This window comes from Nothoprocta perdicaria, unplaced genomic scaffold (assembly GCF_003342845.1).
Source record: "Nothoprocta perdicaria isolate Ctin4 unplaced genomic scaffold, notPer1 scaffold_353, whole genome shotgun sequence".
NCBI lineage: Eukaryota > Metazoa > Chordata > Aves > Tinamiformes > Tinamidae > Nothoprocta > Nothoprocta perdicaria.
In genome coordinates, this window is record NW_020455592.1 from 124784 (window position 1) to 148183 (window position 23400).

The 23400-nt window shown below is 38.3% G+C and overlaps 2 protein-coding genes and 1 long non-coding RNA gene across 5 annotated transcripts in view; 2 read left to right on the forward strand and 1 right to left on the reverse strand.

Annotated features, from left to right (window-relative positions):
- The window catches only part of SYCP1 (synaptonemal complex protein 1), a 31166-nt gene extending 18891 nt beyond the window's left edge, over positions 1–12275 (reverse strand). Inside the window, 14 exon segments of the mRNA XM_026044202.1 lie at positions 314–478; positions 1436–1482; positions 1639–1723; positions 3101–3339; positions 3423–3536; positions 3867–3986; positions 4385–4510; positions 5587–5686; positions 5786–5890; positions 5972–6111; positions 6645–6785; positions 7477–7842; positions 8734–8860; positions 12171–12275. Coding sequence (XP_025899987.1) covers positions 314–478; positions 1436–1482; positions 1639–1723; positions 3101–3339; positions 3423–3536; positions 3867–3986; positions 4385–4510; positions 5587–5686; positions 5786–5890; positions 5972–6111; positions 6645–6785; positions 7477–7842; positions 8734–8824 — 1839 coding nt within the window. The 5' untranslated portion in view covers positions 8825–8860; positions 12171–12275.
- LOC112951498 lies at positions 3861–7050 on the forward strand. Of its 2 annotated transcripts, XR_003250226.1 has the most exons (3): positions 3861–4057; positions 5178–5233; positions 6728–7050. It is a non-coding gene; the product is annotated as an uncharacterized LOC112951498 (long non-coding RNA). The 2 variants fall into 2 exon arrangements; XR_003250227.1 differs by lacking the exon at positions 5178–5233.
- A 6664-nt stretch (positions 12276–18939) lies between the features above and the next one.
- On the forward strand, positions 18940–22148 carry SIKE1 (suppressor of IKBKE 1). Of its 2 annotated transcripts, none has more exons than XM_026044218.1 (5): positions 18940–19145; positions 19217–19322; positions 19410–19552; positions 20642–20755; positions 21124–21172. In XM_026044218.1, exons 1-5 carry the CDS (start codon positions 18987–18989, stop codon positions 21133–21135), a joined length of 534 nt encoding a protein of 177 aa, XP_025900003.1. In that variant the 5' UTR covers positions 18940–18986; the 3' UTR covers positions 21136–21172. The 2 variants fall into 2 exon arrangements, with proteins under 2 accessions (XP_025900003.1, XP_025900002.1); XM_026044217.1 differs by having other exon boundaries at positions 18946–19145; positions 21145–22148.
- Positions 22149–23400: the final 1252 nt, after the last annotated feature.

The following is a 23400-nucleotide window of genomic DNA, read 5'->3' on the forward strand; positions in this document are numbered from 1 at the left end:
TAAAATATTTTTCTGCATCAGAAAACAGAAATCCATTTTATCTGAAATGACATGCTGAGCAATCTTTTGACAGTTTGTACAAAGATAATAAAACCTTGTAATTTATCATTGAAATATTTGAGGTATGTTAACCATAGGTACGTTCAAATGTGTGTGTGTGCATGGGGGGGTGTAGGTGTGCACTTGCACATCTTTTCAGAATAAACATTTTCACAAGACAAACGCTAAGCTCAAAGACAAAGGGCTATTAAATGCATTCAAACTAACTCATTAAGATCTATCTAATTTAGATATTCAATAGTATAATACTGGCCTGCAGTTCTTGAATGGCTTTACGCTGTGCTTCAATAATCTTTCTATTTTCTTGCAATTTTCTTTCTTTCTGCTTCAGTTCTGATTCTACAGTTACTTTCCATCTCTTAATCTTCTCTGCTTCTTTGTAGAGTTTTGAATACAATTCATTCATTGTTTCTATACTCTATTTTAAAATCAGAATTTAATCTCAGATACTAGTTGATCAATATTTCTAGACACACACTTATCTCAGAAACAGCAAAGGAGTATTCTTCCCCACAGATGGTGGTACAAGCATCTACATAACCAAGAAAGAAATTTACTGCATCCATTGGGCATGTATCAACACACATTACAGAATATGTAAGGAACACAAATGCAACGTAAATGACTGAAAAATACCCCCATGGTCAGTCTGAAATAAATTTTAGGTATAATGCCGCTTAAGGCTATCCTTTTTTTCTGGCTGCATCAATATATCATTACAATCAGGACTGTAATTTAACAGCTGCTAGGGATAAAAGTAGTTCAGTCCTTGGGGAGATGAACATGATTACACAGAGTTATAAACAAGTTCAATTTTATTGCAGCAAACAGTATTCCATATTTGGGAAGCACAGTCAGCTACTAATAATAATTAGCTTACACAGAGTTGCAATAAGGCAGAACAATTTCAGTAAAAAGGCCAACACAAACAAATGTTTGAGGAAGCCATGCCACTAAATTAATTGATTTATAGAAGTAGTAAAGTCAAAAAAGACAACTGGGATAATTTTTCTAAGAATTCTCTGACTTCAATGCTTTTGCCTTTCAACAGATATTTTAGAATCAAGTTCACAAAAATATTTAGATATCTTTATTACCAAAATTGTATTCTAATCAATCTTAAAACTCCTAGAATCCCCACACACTTAAAAAATAAAAGAAAAAAGAAAACTGTCTTGATATACAGAAGTTTACATCTAGGCATTTTACTATATGTTTTCTAAATAATACCGAATTAAACAGGTGATACGGAAAATAATTCTTCCTCCTCTATCTAAACTACCCATGGGATGGTGCTTATGGAACTGTTCAGGAACAAATTAAATATTAGGAAGCCCTAAGAAAACAAGATATGCAAAGCATGTACTTAACTGACCTCTTCATCTACATCAGACCAAAGTTTTACTTGCTTTGAAATTGCATCTGCACGGAGAGATTTTGATAAATTTATTAAAAAGAGCAACAATAACACAGTAACAGGTATGACATTGCGAAATTAATCATGATGAACATTCAAGATGATAGTCAAGTAACTAAAATATACATGTTGTGCAAGATTAATGTTCATTTTAGGCTTACCTGAATCAGCGATTTCATCATGGTTTGGTGCACTGGTCATTACAAAGGGCAAATTAAAATCATCACCCGAGCATTTGCCAAAGCCCTGGATAAAGTTAAAAATTAACTTCTTATAGTCGTGTTTGAAAAGCAAGATTACAAATCCCAGAAAAACAAACAAAAAAATAATTTGAAAATAGAACTTTTCATTAGTAAGTCAACTGCAAAGTATTTTAAAAGCACAAGATAATGAAAAGGCTTTCCATCTCTCCTGATTGCTTTCTAATTCACTGTGGTTTTTAGAATAGTCTGTCCTTCATAGTTTGCTTTATTGAGTATGTGTGACCCCAGGCGTGGATGTTTTTCATTAGCTATAAAGGTATTTGCTATTACATGCTTGTTCATATTCGCATGGTAAAAAAAAAAAAAAAAAAAAAAAAAAAAAGCCAAGTGATTTTTTTCCTTAAGTCCAGTATTTATGTTTTTCCCTCAACAGTATTTTCTAAAATGGCCCTGAGAAATTTCTGTGCCTTTTAGAACACCTTGTCAAATGAACTTTTGCAGCTAAAATTGTCTTGTATACAGCATAATCATTTTCTGTCATATTTGAATCTTAAGTATATTCAAAAGGAAACCTCAACACCAAGAAAAAAAAAAATCTACACCTTGTAGAATTCAAAGCATTTAGAGCCTCGTGGTAGCACACTCACTCTACTTTTCATTGTGGCAGGTGCAATAAATCCAAGCGAGGCAGAACTCACTCCCAACCTACTGCTCGGAATTATCCACATCAAGCATACATTACTTGTCATTTGCAGTTGAAATTTAAAATACATAGCAAACAGCCAAGAAAATGAGTCTTTTGGGTTGTGACAGAAATAAAAGCAGAAAACGTAGGTCCAGTTCCTAAGGTCTCACAGATTTGACAATTCAGAATTCTTTCATTCTAATTATACCCAGGACCCAAGGCAACCAAACTTAAAAACGCTCATCCCTCTGCCTGCCCTAATGGTTTACATTAAAACAACGTTGTGTAAATCCTTCCCAGGACAGAGGCCCCAGGCTTTGCCAGGGCACCTTGCCTCAGTTCCCCCACCCACCGCAATCACACACCACTGCCTCAGGAGCCTGACCTGGCCAAGCCCTATAGCCCGAGCGCTGGCCTGCGGCTTAACTGCAGACACTTGGCCACCGCTCAGACGCGGTGGCACAAACAGCTTAAACGGCTTTTCCTTCTCCATGGCCTTGGAGGGAAGGTTAGTGCCTCAGGTGCGGCCACACCGCAGCTCGCCACACTGAGGGAGAGCGAAAAGGCGGGACGCGGCGGTGCGCACGGGACGGAAATGGCAAGCCGCAAAGGCGGCGCCTGAGGCGCAGCAGGGCTATCCAGCGCCTCGCGACGCGGAAAGGCGAGAAGCCGCAGCGCAAGGCGGGCCGGGCGCGGCCGCAACGGCTGGCGAGAAGCCGCAGGGCTCGGCGCCACCTAGTGCAGGTCCCAGATCTCGCAGAGCAGGGAAGTCAGGCGCGGGTCCTTAATCCGCCACGTCACCAGCACCTCCGCGTGGCTGTGGTTGAGCGTGCGTAGTTCCGTGAGGCGTCCGATGAGGCGGGCGAAGTGGTGAGGGTCTTCGGGGTGGTGGATTTTGGAGTACTTGTAGAGGATGTCCAGGAGCGGCTCCTGCAGCTCCTCCACGTGCCGCTTGTCCCTCAGGAGCGGGCGGTCTGCGAGAGGTGGCGTTACCGGGTGGTTAAAATGGGTTAAAAGCACGCTAGTGAGTTAAAAGTGGCTCATTTCCTGGCTTTACCTGAAAAAAAGATGGTCGTTGCAAGGAGTAGGGCATATTCTGTCTCTGTCACTTTAAGTTCTCCCATGCTTCTGTAGAAGTAAAACAGCGCAGTAATAAACTCCTCAGTTATACCTTGGGAATGAAATAAAATCAGAATATTAATACAGAAATAGTCATTTTGAGTCATCCCTGCCAATTCTTTCAAAGTTTCAGGCTGTTCATCTCATGAAAATGTTAATAAGCTTAGTATCACTCAAGGCTTCTTTATCCTTGGACATGAGGAAAGGCAAAAGCCACCTCCTCCTCCTCCCATAACGAAATAGTGCCAGGATGGTGCCAGACCAGCTTGGAGTGGAGCGGAGGAGCGGGGTACGCGCCACAGTGCCAGCACCACTCAGGGTGGCGAGCAGCATGCTCAGCAAATTGCACATTTCCAAATGTCCTTTCAGAGGTCACCATTACCTGTGGTCGTCGTGGAAGTTGGGCTGTCTTCGCTGTGAGACATTTCCATGGAATAAATGGTGTTCTTATCAAGGTTTTGAGCGTGGCAACATGTCACATGATCAGCAAATCTTCTGTGACCTGCAGCAACTGTGACAGTTCATAGCTAAACATAATGCTACTTCATACATTTGGCTGTATCTGCTTTGCAGGTATGTGCCTGAAATTGTATATATTGTTCTGAATCCCATGCAGAGGGAGCACATAAATTGGAAAGAGTTCTTTCTGGCATATATCAACAGGTTTATTTGTTGCACTATTGCTAGTAAAGATGATCTCTTGTGTCATGTTTATGTCATTACGATAGTTAATGTTATTTACCTCATGATTTGTTCTGCAGATTCTTGCAAATGTTGCCCTTGTTTGCAAAATAAATTGTGCTATGTTTGAGTGTACAATTATTGAGATTTAATAAACAAAAATGAATAGAAGTTCTTTCAAAATGGCTGAATTACAGAAAGCTTATTAGTTAAACTTACTGTCACTTGTTGATGGGCATTCACTGTTTTTTTGGTTGTATATCTGGGCTGAACACAAAAACATTGCTTCAACTGTTGACCCCTTTAATAGTGCAACTTGATCTTCGCTAGCTAAACTTGTAAATCCTGCAGAGAAACATATAATTAAGACTTGAAATTGTGGCTGCTTCTAAACTCCTAATACATGTTAATAAAATAATATTTTAATGAATATCTCTAATGGAAAGCAGGAGCCCTATTTAAAAGACCTATGTAGCAAAGGTCAAACTCTTGATTTTTCTTTCTTGCTACTTTGCAGACCAGACAAAAAGGTTTTGTACTTTTGGCAGAGTCCAGGGTTGGAAAATCAGAAAATGATTAAAAAAGGCAAAATAGGAATAAGCAAGACTTTATAAAAAAAAATTCTTCATACCATGCCATTGTTACCTAATACGTCACAGACCTAATGACTTGGAAATTTGTTATATTGCTAAGTGAATATGGATATTCTCCTTATCCATTGAAATCTGATATCCTTTTAAATTGTATAAATCTTTTCACTAATTCATCATCTATATTTATAATTCAGGAATAAATCATGTTGTTAATACTGATCAAAGCATAAAACAACTTTCAGGAAAAAAAAAAACACATAAATTACATCAAATGCCTCCTTTAGACGTGTCTGACTTTTGTCAGAGTTTTACAATTTAGAGTAATAAATTATCAATTATTTCCATCAAATGTTATTTTCTCAATATTAAACTGAATTGCAGTGGATGTAATCACATGCTCCCTTGTTCTTGTATTACAGGTAAGTACGAGTAGGATTACCCAGCGCATCCCTCCTGGGCTGCCTTTTCTTTGAAGGTATGTTTCTTATCCTTGATGACTATAATGAATTGCAATGTTAATCGCATTTCAGAGTATGTGTTAAAATAACAACTTGCCCAAGATAGTGTTTTGAAGTAGGTATACTTTTCAGAAAATGTTTATTTTTTTTCCATGTCACACATTGAAAAGAAATGTAATTACAGTAAAAGTTTGGAGAGAGTCCAGATATGTCCTTATGAAAGAAAATGTAGGAAACTACTAGCAAGCACTGGCAAATGGTTATCCTGATCATTGGTGTATTTTTCAGATGCATGCCACCACCTCAGATCTTCCCCTTAAAATAATGTTTTAGACTTGCAATGTACCATTTTTGAAAAGAAGGAACTTACCTGGGAGTCTTTTTGTGAAATCAACTAACACTTGTACGTGAACAACTGCTGTCTCGGAGAGACGCAGAAAACTTTCCTCTGGACTTGCAGTTTCTTGTAGCTGCATGAAAGAGTGTTTAGACTTTTGATATAAGCAAATACAGTGTTTAGGATAATAATAATAACCCAGTAAGGTTGGCTGATTGTTCTGTATACATACAAACTTCTTTGTTTCCTCAAGGGGAATTGTGTATTTTTGATGTGCTGCTACAATGTGGTCAAGAAGTTGATGTTCCCCTGGCGTGAGTTCCATCCTCTCTGTGATCTGTTTAAAAAAAAAAAATCAAATGACAATGTGTTAAGGCAAAAATAAATGATGGATATTTCAAATAGAGAAATATCTTACTTTTCCAGCTCTTGTTGTAGATGATACATGCTTACTATTCAGTCCCTCATCTTCTAGTTTTATGTTGCAATGAAAACTGCTCTTCTGTTTGAAATTTTTCCTGAGTCGCTTTGACTTGCACTGTACTTCAGTCAGCAAACCTGTGAGACATAGAAGTGTGTATCAATGCACCTTTAAGGAACACTGTTTTCTAGGGAATATGGCAAAACGCTATTCACTAGGTGAATTTGTGTTCATTATCCATCAAAGGCCTGAGTGTTTGCAGCCTTTTCATGTTACTTTAGTTGGGGCTTTGTTGCATGTAAGCATGATCATGGGGAAAAAAAAATTTTTTTTTCTTCCAAACATGAAATTGCAGTTGTTAGACTTACGGCTGTCTTGTCAAGGTTCGGGATATTTGCCTTTTGGTAGTATTTTTTGTGTGTGTGTTTGTGTGTGCGAATTCTTTAACATCGTTCTTCAGGAGATACTTTCCAAATACTGATGGTTTTTATGGATGTCAATGTTGCAGATCCTGTAGACTCCATAGTTAATTTTTCCCACGACAAAATTAAATTTAGATCCATGCCTTTTGGTTCTAATGAGGAGAAGGGGTTTTGAGAAATAATCAACTCTCACAGTTTCTAAAAGTATCCAACAGAGAGTTGGCTACTCTCTGTTGAAGAGTACTTACATTCTGCTAGCATTCCCACAGCCTTACACTTCTTCAAGCGACATTCCTGACACTTTCTTCGCATGTACATGTCCATTTCACAGTGACCACCATTCTTGCATCGATACACTGCATTTTTAGTGATGCTACGTCGAAAGAAGCCTACGGACAAGAATCAGCTTATGACTGAAAAAAATGCAAAGACTCTTATCTCATAAAGATCTAAAGAACTAAAGTTTACTAGCTTTTTGTTTGTTTTGTTTTGAGAATTAAAGCATCACCTTGATTTTTAATTTAGGCTTTAACAGCACAATAATAATGACTTGTTGGTATTTTCTAAGTAATACTAATTGCTGTTTTTCTTACCTGGTCAAGAAAACTCCAATATAGTAAGCAAAGAGTATTGGTAATAAATAATGCAGTATTTTATTTAAATTTTATGGCAAGTATAATTAATAATATTGAGATAACTCTAAAACCATTATGAGAATATCAAAACCAAATTAAATAGATACAATTCTAGAGAGTAACTGATATCAAAATCAGTTGCATGAAATTATTGTGTTAAATATATACTGTGAAAATTATTGTGTTAAATATATACTGTGAAAATCCTTCTTAAATGAAATACTTCATATTAAAAATATTTTAAAAGATATTATGAAGTGAATTAGGAGTCAGATTCTTAGAGAAAGGGTTTCTAAGATATATTACAAACCTCTGCAGAAATGACAACTTAAAATTAATTAAATCTGTTTCTTAAAATCTTACGTGTGAAATCTTACCATATTATGTTGAGCACTGTGGGGCAACATTCCTGGTTAAGATACAGATAAACGTATTTACTTCTTACCTTTACAACCTTCACAGGTAAGTGCATTGTAATGATAGCCTGAGGCCTTGTCACCACACACCACACAGAGTTCTTCCTGTCCCTTCATTCGCAAGGAGGAATGATTTAATCTTGGCCTTTTTAGTCCTTGATATCCACTGTCATCAATGCGGGAAGCCATGAAATGGGGCTTGTTAAATTCACAGTTGCTGATTATATACTGCCCATCACTGTATTGAGAGTCCAGGCTATATGTACTGTATTGAGATTGTGAAGGTTGTGACTGTAGTACTTGAGGAGGATATTGAACTGTGGAATATTGGCAGTAAGGAGCACTCTGAAAATCTGTGTCTTGCAGCTGATAATTGATGTGCTCTGGTAAAACATCTAGATAAAGAATATGAGATTAAATAAAAAATAAAGGAGAATATCTTGATGTTAGTTACTTCATGGACTTTTAAAAATGTTTTATAAATTAAATATTTAAGGATAAGTATTAGAAGTATACATTTTCAATGAGTCATTCTTTTTAAATGTGTTGGCTATAATGTTCTCAAGTAAAATCTCAGCGGTAGTAATAGTGGCTTGGTAACAGTTTGGGAATTATGGATGCCACTCAATTCCTGTTAGTAACTGATTGAATAGCATATGTCAATTAAGTATGTACCTGCACTCAGATTTATATTTTCATATTGTATTTATTTTGTTTTCCTCACTACAGAATAATATTTTTCCTGTAAATAATTCAATGTGATAGTGAAAGGTTTGCTAAGTTCATGCAGCATATGTATCATGTTCAATTTTGTGCTTGTTCAAATCTTTGAATCTCTGTAAAAATAAATTGGCGAGTTTTTTTTTTTAAGCATATTGAAGGTCTTTCTGTTTTTAATAAACATTAGGTCTTGCTTTCACTCATCCAAATTACTGATTGCAATTATATTCATATAAGCTATAGAATAATAACTGTTTTCTCTTTGTGATGCATATGGAACATTAATCATAAATAGTAATAAAAGCTATAGCAGCTTTGTGCAAGTCAAAAGAGGGTACTGTAATCTTTATATGAATTCATCTGTCAGCTATTTAAGTTGTGTACAAAAATCAGTATAAGCACACTCTAATATATTTGAACATAACAATATGGGCTTGGTCGTCAAATGTGTGGCTTTCTAAAAGCTTTGTAAAGATAAATTAAAAAGAGGAAGGGAGTGATAATTTCCACAGACCTTCATTTTACTATACTGATTTTTCTTAGTACTAAAATTCTGCTTTACTCACCATAATACTGTATGGGCTCAGCAAGACAGTACCCATCAGGTACTGTGACAAATGTATTTGCCATGTTCTGCTCCAAATTGCACTGTTTCATCCACTTTGGTGTACAATAGACTTTTGAGAAGGAAACCTAGAAAAATGGGAATGTAAGAGGAACATCACTTGGGGGGAAAATGAACGGATAGGATTAGCTAAGGAGCTGAAAACAGGAAATTTCAGTGTATGGAACTATTTGCATATCATAAGAAAATCAGAGGGAGGTGGATAGTCACACAATACTTGCAGTGTTGCAAGCATTGTAAAATGTTGGCTTTTACTAATAGGGATTTCACTAATAAGGATTGGATATAGAGTCCATTTATACATCTTCAAAGTGCATTTAGAATGGAATTTAGACGGAATTTAGCACTATGTTTAGAACTCTGCAGGTATTGATTTTGCACAGAACAGTTTTGGGAAATCAGCCTAACCTTTGGTGAATCTTCACCGGGAAGAAGTTAAAAAAAGATTCCCTGGATAGAGAGAAAAAAAAAAAAAAAAAGCGGGGTGAAAAATGAGTTAGGACATTAGCAGAAGTGTGGAATTTGTGAACTTCCTGATTCTTCACAAAGATTGGCTTGTAATAACTTTGCTTCGTGCCCTTAATTTTTTTTCCCCTTTGCCTCGCTTAACAAGTATCTGATTTAGATTAGGTGATTAGGTTACATGTTTAAAAATTAATCTTCCTTCAAGAGCTGACAGTCTCGTCTGAAGGGTCAAAAATCAAAGGATCTGCGTATGATGTATTGCCGCCTCGAGTTGTCTTTCTCTGTTCCTTTATTATTGAAGGAATCTGGATTTCCTATTTGGATGCTTTGACTGTCTATAGTCATATCTATGACTATGATATATAGTCATATCTATGACACTATGATATAGTCATATCTGAAGTCATATCTTGAAATGTAGATATTCTTCCCACCAGATTGATATATCTTTGGAACTGAACACTTTCCCTTCGTGTTGCCAGCAGAAGCTGAAAAGATACAGTAAGACTGGAATGCTGCTTTTATATTATCTCTACTAGTAAATATTTGGTTGAAACAGAAATGACTGATTGGATCATGATGGCCTTATCAGCAAAATCAATTTGGCCTGGGCAAAGTCTACATTTTTTTTCCATCAAGAAGGTGTGTATTTGCTAAAGAAATACATTTCTGGATTCCAGTAGTTTCTTTAAATAGTAATAATACTAGAAAATTATTAGAGCATTAAAAGCCATGTTTATTTGAGGAATGTTATACCATCTTGAAATGAAACTTAATGATCAAAATATATGCATAAAATTCTAATAGCCGTGTTTCCTAACATTTGAGAACTGTTCTGAAATAAAATTGCATTGGTCTTTCTTTAAAACAAAACTATGGGAAATGGAACACAATTCTCCAAGAAAAGTTTTGTGATATGTAAGATTGACCTCAGTAATCCTGCCTTACAACATCTGCCCCTTTGAAATATTCTGTTCTTTTTATCTGAATCAGACAGTAGGACAGAAGCCTCCTACAAATTTTAGGAGTCACATCATCCACATACGGCTGTTGGGAGATCAGCCATATCTCTTGGGATCTCTTGAGAGATTAGCAACCATGCCTCATCTCTCACACTTCACTAGAAGTGAACGATGACTTCAAGGAGTTCTTCTGTCCACGCATATATTCATTAACTTTTTGCCACACAACACAGTAAATTTTGCATGTGCACAAAGCTTAGCTACAGACTCTGAACTTGGTGGAGACCTTAACAGAATGTAGCATATATGTCCAATATTTAATTTTTCAAAACAATAACTTGGACAAATTTGAAATTAGACTGGGGGAAGAGCTTTGGGTGTTTTTGTTGGTGATAGTTATGCCATTCCCAAAACATAATATTTTATATCCATTTTTCTCCTTTCTGAATACTCGTAATGCAGTTTTACTTGTGTGTCTGTCTGTGCCTTAGAAATAAAAAAGCAATCTCTTCCCAGAGATGATAAAATTTTTTATGATGATAAAAAGTTGTAATAATTAAATTGTAAAAAGTTGTAATAATTGAAAACTAAATAAGAAATCTTCAGCAACCTGTTTGTAGAATCACAATCATTAATGCAGTTAGGATGAAATTCTTAGTCCTTTGTAAAGCAAACTGACATGGGACTTTATTTTTGCCCAGAGAAAGATATGACTTAGGGTCTGAGCTGCTTAAGTAGTTTTGACAAAGTTGTTCTTTTACAGGTTTATTTTTGTCAATGATCAGTCTTCTCAACAAATAACATTCAATTTATAGTGAATATGTGTTGACTCAGGAATTTGGTTATCCATCTAATACAGAAATTCAGCAGCATTCAGTTATTGATTCTAATGGAAAGACTATTAAATTCATCAAAAAGAGCACTTTCTTTTTTTCCCAAAAGCAGTTAATGAAAATAAGATGTGACCACAGAACAGTTAGTAATTTAACAGAACATACATGTCTGGACTATAATACATATAGTAAATCTGTTTGTTGTTATTTATGGCATAAGCTGTTTTTATAATTTTTATTGCTATAAAATATTGTATCAGAAAGTAAAATATCATCAACTTGTGTTATCATCAAATTTATTATGATGCAAAGTATATTTCTTACAGAAGATTCTCCAAGCAGCTCTTTAAGATGTCTGTATTGACAGTACTTCAACGATTATCATAAATACTTTGACAGTTGTGTCACAGGGATTTTTTTGTTTGTTTAAAGAGAATGTTAGTAACTCAAGCTGGAGGTTTTCAGCATGGATTTAACATACCTTACATGAAGCATAATGAACAAACAGTGACACTAGGCAGTACATTTTTATGGCAGTGTTAAACGTGTGCTTTTTTTTCTGGGAAGCATTTTTCATACCTTTTTCAAAGGTATAATTTATATATACATATATATATAATATATAGAGTAAAATCAGAGGTTAGAGATTCTTTGTAACTTACGGTTTTTGTATTACCTTGGGGAAGAAGGCAGATAAATTATTTTACTCTGTAAAATAATTCTTAGTACTCGAGTAATTCTTAGTAATAAATCTCATTCTGATTGTGATGAGAGCTGTTCAGTCTTACAGTCTTTCACAAAAAAAAACAAAATTGTATTATTTGGTGTTGGGATTTGATGTCTCACCTTATGTTCTGTAAAGAAAATTACATCCCTTCGTCCTCCAAAATAATTTTGCACTTCAGAGCAGCATATGTAATTACAGAACTGTTGTAAAAAATTCTTGGCGGCTGGAAACCTAGTTTTAAAGTGTATGTTTTCTATTCTAATTTAAGCAGAAATTTTAAAAGCAAACAAATGAACAAAAGCCTCAGATATTTTCACATGACAAATTAGTTTATGGCTAGAAAAATACTTTGCAATTCCAAAGCATTCAGAGCCATGAATGAAACACTTACGCTAGCTCCAGAGAGAGTCTCTTCTTTCCACAGCAAATCTGTTGGGATGCAGCAGTGATTCCAGCTCCGATTCCAGCTGTAGCAAGCCAGGCCTTTTCCCTATTTATCAGTTTCTTTGCATACACTAGGCTGCAGACACTCTGCAGAGCAATGCTACAGGCTCTGAGACACGAACTTCCCACACAGCCTTTCCTGGGGTCAAAGCAAGGGCAGCTGCAAGTCCACATAAATCAAATAATAACTGGGTCATCAGGGACAGAGGCCATGAGGACCCTCACGTCACTGTTTCCCAGAGTTCTCCCAGTTTGATTACTAAATATTTTGCTTTCTTGGTAGAATCTGAAACTCCCATTTAGATTGCTTAACATCAACATATTTGAGTGTTAACAGATAATGCTCATTGCTTGGTCAGAGAAAATCACACAGTAGTATTACTTTGATATAGCTACAATACCTGATAATTGAATGTGGGAACATTTGGTTATGGCAGTATCTCCAATAAGGAGATACTGCCTCCAAACTACCCCCAGGTAGTTGCAAATACCTGCACGACATACGTTGGATTAATCTGTACCTCCAGAAAAGACAGTAACTTCTTTAGTAACTTTTGTTGCTATTAATTTTGTAAAATTTCCTTCTTACAAAAACTAAAAAGTTTGTTCTTTGTGGACGTTTTCTTACAAATCAATCAGTGCAACTTGCGTCTTTTATTGCTTCCTAGATATGAGATTTGATGGATCTTTTGGAGAAAGGCATTTTCTAGTTAAGCATCATGTCATTACAATTGCTGTCTAACATGTTACATAGAAGACAGCAGATATCTTAATCCCAGAATAAGGATCATCTTTCTTCTGTGTGAGAGCAATTTTTGATATTACCTCGTGAAAACTGTTCAGTTGTAGACGCAGCAGGATTACACAGCAAAGGGAAAAACTCCATTCTTGTTGGTTACCTTACTGCAATATCACTTAAATAGACTTTTGAGGACAATGGGTTTTCACAGATCTGTCACACAACACTCAACAAGCTGACATTACCCTTGAAAGGACAGCTGTACCTATATTTCATAGGATTCAGAGAAGAGCATGTTACTTATTTCCGTAAAGTTTGATATCATTTGGGAATCTGAGTGAGCCTTTGGAAGTGAAATTGTTGATTCTTTTTTAGGCTTTTTTTTGATAAAAAATAGATTGCTGCTAAACTATTCAAATGTACTTACAGGACTTAGATATTTAAAGCTTATTGACTTCGGGAGACTTAAGCTTGAAGCCCAGGTTTTTAGGAGGTATCTAATCCTAATTCTGTTCAGTGTCAAAAAGGCTAGTGGATTTAGTGATTTGAATTTCTAAAACTACTTAAGTATGTAAGAGACTCAATCTTAGTTCCAGGAGAATGGATGCAGTGCTACTTTAAGTAGCCCATGGCCAGTTACTCCCACTCACATGCGGTGGTGTTTGCACAGTCATTAGGTAATTCAGACCAGAGTATTGGTCCATGTTAAATATATATATTAACACTATTTTTACAGATTGGTTCCCTTCTCAAAGCTTAGATTGACAATAAAAATGGGAGACCTCAGAGTCTTCTTCAAACACATAAAGAACTGCTGAAAAGAGGAGGAAAAAAAGGTATTTCATACTTGAAAAGAATGCAAACAATAAAAATTTTATTTGGGAGCAAAGAGGATTTAAATTAGGTAATAGAGAACATCTATAATGGTAAAAGTAACAGTTATTTTTACAAAATATTCATAAACAATAATAATTTGACTGTATTCTTCGTCACTGGAGCTTTTGTAGATTAGATTGGGCCAATTTAGAGAATTTATGAATTGTTCTTTCAAAGTTAATGTGAAAGAAGAAGGGATTTCTGAGGTAGCTTCTAGCTCTATTTTCTGTACTTTTTCTTGCATATGTTATTCTTGTAAAATGCTAATAAACTGTCTGATCAGCAACATGTCTAATTTCATTTTAATGTGAAAAGTAAATCACTGCATGCTTCAAGCATGCTTTGCTAGAGGTGACTATGACTCTATCATGGGCTGAAAATGAGAGAAATAAGAGCAGGTATGTGTATGTCAAGAGCCTGAATCTTGAAGTGTCACTAAGGTACAAAATAAAGGATGCGTGTTCTTCCTAGAGAATAATCACTTCTGATGATGGCATGAGTATTGCCTGAACACTTTATGTCATACTACTTTAGCAGCCTCAAATTGGCTGGATAATGTAATGGAAAAGCCTAATGCCATTTCCATTAAACTGTGGCATCTCTAGTCTCAGCTACATAGTATGGCTTCCTTCATGCATTTGTCTAGAGAGTTAAAAATTGCAGATCAAAAGAGAGTTTCCATAGATCAACGCATGTCAAGAGAAATTATTTTCAAGCTCAGCAGAATTCTCTGTTCATCTGAGCTATAGTTTCAAGATCTCTCTAACTTGTTTGGTATTTGAATAGTTAAAGGAAATGCTATCTTCTCCAGCTGGGTCTTTTCTACATAACTGACCCATTCGGCTTGATCTGGTATTGGATTGTTTATGCAACTTTAGTAATTAACCACTATCAGCCTCATTAATGAAACATAAACCACCTCTTCTGGTCATTTATAAAGCACTTGTCAAACAGAAACTAAACAAAGGGCAGAATCTCAGCAAAGTAACAGTCCTTCAAAAGCTACTGGGACTCTAACTACAAGTCATTACGGTCACTTGGTCACTTTGGTCACTTCATTGGTTTTTTTTCAGTAAAAATAAAAGACATCTGATGACATTGTCTATTGCTTTTGGCTAACTCTCTGCAAAAGCATCTGAGATCTGTCACATAAGGGCAATGGTTCCTGACCAAGTATTTTGGCCATTTTAGTGCAAAATACTCATGTTCATGCTCATTACTGTAAATCATTAAATGATTAAAGCAAGAGTCAAATACTAAGCAGTTGGGAAACCTTGGAAAACAATTGCTAATTATGGTAATTGTTATATGTGAGTTTAAGATTATATTCAAATATAGATTACTTCAATAAAGGATTACAGCTCTCTTGTTAGTAAACTGTTCTGAACGACATTAAAGAAGGTTGAGTACTAACAGTAAAGCTTATATAAATGTTTAAGCTATATCTTTACCTATTTTTTGTTTTAGAGAAATAGACATAGAAGTATAGCTAAGGACTAATTCATAGCAAATATGTGTTCTGAAAACTACTTAAGTTGACAGTTTATTGAGAAACCCATGAAAAACATGCAAGCTTTCTCTTCACCCTTTCTCCTGGTTTATTTACTAATCTTAAATGGTGCAGTGGTTCTGGCGCTGTTAGGATATTTTGCTCAATCAGCACAAAACCTCATGACTGACATTTTTTGGATGTTGATGTTATCTTGTAATTCTGACTTTCAGCAGAGAGAAAGATTGAATTTGAATAGGATGTTTATTTGTTGTGTGTGTAGTAGTTTTAGCTGTTGGAGCATGTGTTGAAAGGTAGTCTCAGGGCTAGGAGCTACTGTAGTAGGAAATTGTCTTTTGTTACTTTCTGGGCATTGTGCATGCAAAACTTTTAAGACAGTCAAAGCTTTTTCTGGAATAGCATTATGCTCTATACAGGCATCAGCTCTGAAGAGGATTGCAAGAAAAGGAAGAAGTGCAGGACTGTCTGTCAAAGGTGATTTGTTTAATGTTATGATGAATCTAAAAGGTAATTAATCTAGATGTTTGATAAACATATGCTTGTTTTATTGTCAATATTTGCCTCCTCCTGCAACACAGTGATCATGTTTGCTGGTTTCACTTGTGACTTAAGAGTATCAGTGTAGCAGGTCAGCCTCAGCCTGACTGGATTGCTTTAGATACAACATGATACAATGATAAAACAAAGCATAAAAAATGAGATTTTATTTGTAATTAACCCTGTACTTTGCTGCTTATATAGATTTTAAGCATGTACTCTATCAACACCTATGCCAAATTCATGTGTTTCCTCTTGCCAGGGAGAACAAAATTTGTCAATAACATGCTCCAGTGCATCAGTATTCAGCAAGACACAATGTGGATTAAATGAAGGTGTAACCAAAGCTTTATTGCGCCTTGCTTCAATGGTATTGAAATTGGTAGTTAATAAGAAACACTTGTAATGTACCTTCAAGCACTGAAATTCCTAAATCTTACTATTCTGTAAGAAGAAAAAACAAGTTGTGGATCTAATTTTCATAAAACAAAATGTCTTGACATTCTGTATTAAGAATTATAAAATGATTATTGTGGAATCTCTCAGCATTTTGTCAGCAGTTGGGTGTTGCTGCTGAGAGACTAAAATAACTGGATATATTGCTTTATCAATGATAATGTTTTTCTTCCATCCTGGATTCCATCTTACGGACATTTGTTTTGATATTAAAAAGAATATTAGGCTCATTAATGTAAATGCCATGCTGCAATGGATGACTCTTCCAGATTTGTGAAAGCGGGATAGTTAAGATGAATAATGAAACTGAATTTCTTGATAAAAATGTTTGTCACAGACCCTCTCTTTTATGCAGTAGTTTTTTACCTTGAAGCATCGAGTTGGAAGTACAAGTTGATTCCTGTGACCTTCTGGTGTGCAAAATCTGGTTTGGTGGCCAGATTTTGTAAAAGGTAAAAGCTGTGAAATTGTGACAGAAACTGATAATTACCTTAAACCCATCGCTTAACTGTAAAAGCAAACAATCAGTTTTGTGAGAGGAGGAGGAAGAGAGAGAGAGATACATGCCCTTCAGTCTCTGTCACAGATATTTCTAATGGTCACTTTCTCCATACATTTTTAACCACTATTTACTCCACTGTCAGTTTTTGTTTAAATGTAGAGCATTACATGGTGCACACAGTCTCAACACCCACAGCAGCAGTCCCTGAACTCTTCTCAAATCTACATATAATACCTTGTACCTAGCATTTTGCGTAACTGCTATCCTGTCCTTTTTGACCCACACTGAGAAACTATTACCAGTCCTTTTTAACACTCCTCCTATACTTCTGTTTTTTTCAAGAATCCTTCCCTCTTAGATTTTCCTCCTCTGTGCTAGATTCATGTAGTGAGCTTATACTCAGGAAATCCTGCTCAGAAAACCTGTAAGAGAAATACTGCTTATGAATTTTCCAAGGTGGCCTCAGAAGGTTTTTTGTTCTGCAGCAGCTTTACTGTTTTAGAGAGCACCAATATACTCCATCATGAGCATTTCCTGCTAGAACAAATTGGTGCTCTGTCTGACAAAATACAGCCATGTGGTTAAGAGTTATTAAAAGCATTAAAGCATTAACCTCTTGTAACCTCATTTTTTACTTTGTACACATACATAAGTGTTTAATCGAATTGAAGTTAAACACTAAGAAGTTTAAGAGGCCAAATTTATACATTCTATTCAGTTTATACAGAGCTGATATGATAAGAAGCAAGGAATTAAAAGACACCAATATACAGAAAATGCATTTGTTGATTTGTTTAAGCTCTGTTGCTACATACTAGAAGTTTGGTGAAAAGCATTCCCAGCATTTAAACCAAGGAGCTTTGTCCTCCTGGGATCTGATCTGTGGCCCTGGTGCCTCTCTAGCTCATTCTACTGCCCTTTCAAAGTTGAACAAATGATTTTATGTCAAAAGATCTGCTGGAGAGGGAATCAGCCCAGTTCCTGAGTGACAACGCATACTGACTGCTATGTGGATTTAGTAAACTTTGTTGTCTTCTCATTCTCCCTCTTTGCTTGTGCCCTCTTGGCATGAAAGCTTTGGGTATCATCACATTGCTCAAGGAAGAGAAAACAAAACAAACAAAAACACTGCCCAAAGGGAAGTATAAATGCAAGGAACGGAATGGGCCAAAACCAGAAATTCACACATGCTCTCAAGTCACTGAGGTGTAATGATCCTTCATACTGAAGAAGACACGTTCCTGTAGTTGGTTTCCTAGGGCATGTAAAATGAAATTGCAGGTGCTGCACTGGTGGTGACTCAAGTCGAATGCATCCTACTGTTAAAACACTATTTTTGAAAATAATAAATTTGGTAATAAAAAGAAAGCACTGTGACACAAAGTTGAGCTGAGCATCAAGGACATCACAGATCACCAACAGTAGTTCTAGTTAGCAAATAAATAACAAAGAACCAAGTCAGCATTACAGAGCTTCTGTTATTTTAACTTGAGTAGAGGATGTTTACTGTTAAAAGAGACAAACAAGAATATTAGATAAGATGACAGCTCCACAGATCTCAGCCCGGAATTTATCACAGACTGTTTAATGGAGTATTTAAATAGATAAGCAGGACTCCCTGGGGTCAAGGACATGCGCCCTCCTGTGCACAGAACAACACCCCATTTGCACAGGACCGCAGCTGGGACCTCTTCATCTGGATTCTCTGGTTTCTGGAACACGCTGGCTTGTTGTGTTTGGAAAGGCGCACCCAGGATGCACAGGTGTGTTGAAGATCTGGGGAGGGGGAACATCCGGCGTTAGCCTTCTGTAAACAAACACACAAAAGAGAGATCAAAACTCTCGTGTGATTTAGATTCGCTTTTTAATGTTATTTCCGCAGGGGGCTCGGCCTCGCCGAAAAAGGAGCTGCAGTGGCGACTTCCCGCCCGCGGCGAAGCCGCCATGGCCGGACAAGCCCCGCTCCGCCCGTGCAGCGGCACGCAGGCGCAGGGAGACGGAGCGCGCCGGCTTTCGCCGCTGCCTGCGCATGCGCGTGGGGAGCGCTGCGCGAGCCGCCGGGGTGTGGGGTGAGCCGTGCGTGGCCGTGCCCGTGGCCAGCCGGGCATGGGGGAACGGTGGGAGTGAGGGCGCGGTTCCCGCCATGGCCTGCACCATCGAGAAGGTGCTGGCGGACGCCAGGACGTTGCTGGAGCGGCTGAAGGAGCACGACACCGCGGCCGAGTCGCTCATCGACCAGTCCGCCGTGCTGCAGCGCCGCGTGGCCGCCATGAGGGAGGCAGGCGCGGTGCCGGCCGAGAAGGTGAGCGCGGCGCGGTCGGGCCGGGCGGGACCGGAGCGGGCCGGAGCGGGCCTGACAGCGCCGTCTCGCAGGCCCCGAGCAGCGCGGCGGAGCGGGCCGGCGCGCCCCGTCTGCGGCCACACGTGCTGCTGCCGCAGGAGAACACGCAGATCCGCGACCTGCGGCGGGAGAACAGGGGTGAGTGAGCGGTGAGCGCGGCCGGCCGGCCCTGAGGGGCAGCGCGGCGCCAGGCGCCCCTCGTGACAGCCGCTTTGCGTCCCGCAGAGCTGTGGATCTCCCTGGAGGAGCACCAGGACGCCCTGGAGCTCATCATGAGCAAGTACAGAAAGCAGATGCTGCAGCTGCTGCAGGGGAGGAAGGGCGAAGAGACAGAGCCGGTCTTGGAAGTTCATCGGGAGAACTGTGTGGTAAGGATGCACAGGGTGGGTGATGCCAGAAGGGGCTTTTTGTTTGTTTCTTTGTTTCTTTTCATTCCTATGACAACATATGGGCTGTGACAATTATCACAAGGGTGCTGAAGAGCGTAAACCTTACAAGGGCCAAGTGATAGTTTGCTGTATGTGTCTTGGGTCTTAAATTCTTTGTGAAGAGCTTAATGTCTTTATTCTCACTTTACAGGATATGTGCATCAGTGGTCTTATTGTTACCATTCAGTAATCATTTATAGCAAAGGGAGAAGAATCTCCTAAATATCTCTAAGCTGCAGTGTGTTGAGTTCTTAAGAAATCATCACTTCAAAGTAATCAATCAGTATAAAAGTGTGCCCAAAAGCCTGCCTTTGTCCTTGTCAAGTGCAGTGACCAGCTCTCTATGAGATGTGCATTGAGATAACCCCTGCCTGTTTTACATTTCAGAGTCTAAAATAAAAGATAATCATATTTCTAGTATTACAGTAAAAGTTAGGACTTTGCTGAAATACATGTTCATATGCAATTAAAGAAGAGCAAGTTTGTGTGATGTGATCAGATCTTTTATTCTGTTTGTTGTTTTTCAGTTGGATCTTCAACCATCCTAAATCTTTATGCTGATAATGTGACAACTCGTTGCATCTGTGGGTTGCTTTGTTCTTCAGAAGTTACTTTTTTTTCCTAGTACTGCATAAGTGTCTTACTTCTTGTGCCTTAGAATGCCATCTGCATGATGACTGTGTCATCTGAACTTGAATCTGTTGGTTTAGTCCTTGTTGGAGTGGAAACAGTTTCCTTCTTAGTATGTAATATTGCCTTATATCTTGCTGACTGGTGCAATTCTGTTATACTTTTCAGTGATGTTTCATGATAGCTGAAGTACAAGTGCATATTATCATCTTTAAATAATTTGGAAAGGATTGAAAAGTGTTTTGAATGAGAGGATTACCATTCAAGATAGGAAACTAGTCTAAAGTCAAGAAAGTCAAGAAAGGGTGATTTTTTTGTCTGTCTTTTTTAAGATAAGTAGGGTGTGTACTATTGCTTTTGCGCAAACATATTTAATATATTGTTTTTCATGTCTTTCAGAAAATGGAAAGCCAAATAAATAGAATATTTGAGATGGGAGAAGTGATGAGAAAAGCTGTTCAAGTTGATGATAATCAGTTCTTTAAAGTTCAAGAGAAACTAGCTCAGTTGGAGGTAAGAAGTGGTATAATTGCTAAGGTTACATCCAGGATTTTGCATTTTCTAGAGTTACCCTTAAATGCTTTTTTGTTTTCCATTGTAGAAGAGAGAGAGAAATAGAGAGGGTTATGGTTTAATATATGCCAAGGATATTCAACATTCAAATATAGTGGATAAGGAATAAGGAAAATTGTTATCTTTTAAGTAGCTGATTTTTTTATTATTATTATTTGCAACTAGAACTGAAAGATGTGCTATGTATGTCCCCTCTTGCTAGTGCTGAATTATTTTTATACAATAACAGTGTTCTATTAATTTGTCACTGAGTGTGGCTATTAAAGATTATATCCTTTTAAGTGTGAATTAGATCTTTTTTGTTTCAGCAAAAATACTGATTTTTGCAGCTTGAAAACAAAGAACTCCGTGAACTTTTGTCAATCAGCAAAGAGTCTATTGAGGTGGGGAAAGAAGATCTGCCTGATGATGATGCTCAGGTTTCAAAATAATTCAGTTTCCAAGAATACCAGGAATTGATCTAAGGAAGGATGGTTTGTGTTTTGTTCTTTTAGGTGTTTCCTTGTATGTATGTCTTATCTTTAAAGATGTGTGGCCTATATTCTCTCTTTTTTTTCTGAAAATATATGCTGTGATGACAAATGTTTGTGTTGCTAGTCAGTAAGTGCAGCATATAAATGTTTAATGAAGTGTTTGCGATGATCTTTGCAACAGTTTATTTTGTCTCATAAATGTTGTTTTGGATTAACTTTTAAGAATTCCATCTATGCAGGCAACATTTTAATTATTTCAGTTGATAAAAGCCATAGGAGATTATTTGAAAATCATATTGTAAATGGCAGACACAGACCTTGCTTTCCTCTGAATGCCTAACGTGATCATAATGTGGCTGGGTTAACATAGCTATTGTGAAATACACAGTTTATAGGAAGCAAATCAAGAGAGTAGCAGATAATTAATAGTGGATTTCAATTATTCAATTAGTAACTTGTACAAGGGACATATTTTGCCTTAATTTAGCAGGGAAAAATCAGAATGATTAGCCCTTTCTGACACCCCCACATGTCAGTGTAGTGTATTTGCCCAGTGTTGTGTTTTTTAAGTGAGTAAACCTATTCTGGCTCTTACCTGTGCTGTGGGGTGTATGGATATCGAATAGCTCTGATCAGAGGCTGTCAAGGCAATAAAGACTGGCTCTGATCTTAGAGGGTTGTGTTCTCTGCTATCTGGCACCCCTCTAGACTTTGGGCCTCAGGAAGGGTCCTGAGCTGAGGTCCAGCTCAAAACTGTTAAACTGAAACCAACCACATAAATATTTTTTTAATATTATATCACAGGTAAGTCTAATGACAGATGTTACATAGTTATTTTAAAATCTCATACTGAGTTAGCTTTAGACTTGCAATTTTTAAGAATTTGTCGATAGTGTGGTATTTCATATATAAATATTTGTTGCTGCCTTTCTTAATGGTGATCAAAAGATGATCTTTCAAAAAGAGGAATTCTCTCATTTCCAGCATTAAACTGTTAAGCCATTCATTTCCCAAGTGACGATTTTGATTGCAGAAGGTGATTTAGGTCTCAGGCCTAAGACACAAAGAAAATGAAGTGGCATTTCTTTGCCGTCATTTGGAAGATGGCATACAAAACATGCTCTGGTAGAGAAGAGGATTTTCTGTACAGGAATGTCCTTATAATTTTTTTTATAGGGAATAAAAAGAAGTTCGGTAGTATTTTCTGAAGTGTGTTCAGTTTTATGAATCCTGGCGGTAATTCAGGCCTTGTAACCTGCTCTGTATTTTGCTATAGTCCCTGAACTTGTCTGTTCCGTGCAACCCTCTCAGTCATTGCATTTCTCTTCAGTTAACAACAGCCCCTCACTCTGTGCCCGTGTACTGCGGCTGTGCAGGCTCAGTTTCCTCTGAAATGGTCACGGTGCAAACCTAAAAATGGGAACCAGGGAACTAGGTTATTACAGAGCAAGTGAGGGCAGACTATGAATGAGAGGGAGCTGCTCTTAAGCGTGGTCGTCTGCCCCCGCTCATCTGCCTCAGTAGCGAGGAGTCAGGCTGTGATTTGAGGGGTTTCAAGGCTGTTGTCCCCGGCTGCAGGACGAGCACGTTGCTGCAGGCACTGCTGCCTGTGCCTGTACAGCTCCCGTGCGCAGCGGGCAGGGGATGCGGCCGGGCCGGGCCGTTCAAGGGCGGGCGGGGCCGGGCTGCGGCTGCGGCGCCGCCTCGCGGGCGGGGGAGCGACGCGATGCCGCCGTTGGGCACGTGGTGCGCGGCGGGGAGGAGCAGGGAGGAGGCCGCGCGTGCCGCTCTATTGACCAACGGCCAGGCACGCATGCGCGCTGTGCAGCCCGCGGCAGCTCCTCGGCGCACGCGCGGCTCCACCCCGAGGCTCTCGCGAGAGGCCGGGATTTATTCCTACGTGCTGTGCCGTGCTGCTCATGGCGGCGCTGGAGCGGGGGCGCTGAGCTGTTGGGGTGAGTACAGCTGGCGGCAGGCGAAGAGCGCGCCCGCTGCTGTGGACATGGCGCTGAGGCGCCCCAGGGAGTCCTGAGGATCCTTCGGCGGAGGGAGCGGTCGTCTCCGAGCGCTCGTCCCTGTGCCCGTTGTCCTCGCGGGCCTGGTGGGGTAACC

Coding starts and splice junctions, on each gene's coding strand:
- SIKE1 (XM_026044217.1), top strand. CDS start 18,987: ATGGCCTGCACCATCGAGAAGGTGCTGGCGGACGCCAGGACGTTGCTG. Junction 19,146..19,216: donor GCGCGGTGCCGGCCGAGAAG/GTGAGCGCGGCG, acceptor GCCGTCTCGCAG/GCCCCGAGCAGCGCGGCGGA. Junction 20,756..21,144: donor AGAAACTAGCTCAGTTGGAG/GTAAGAAGTGGT, acceptor TGATTTTTGCAG/CTTGAAAACAAAGAACTCCG.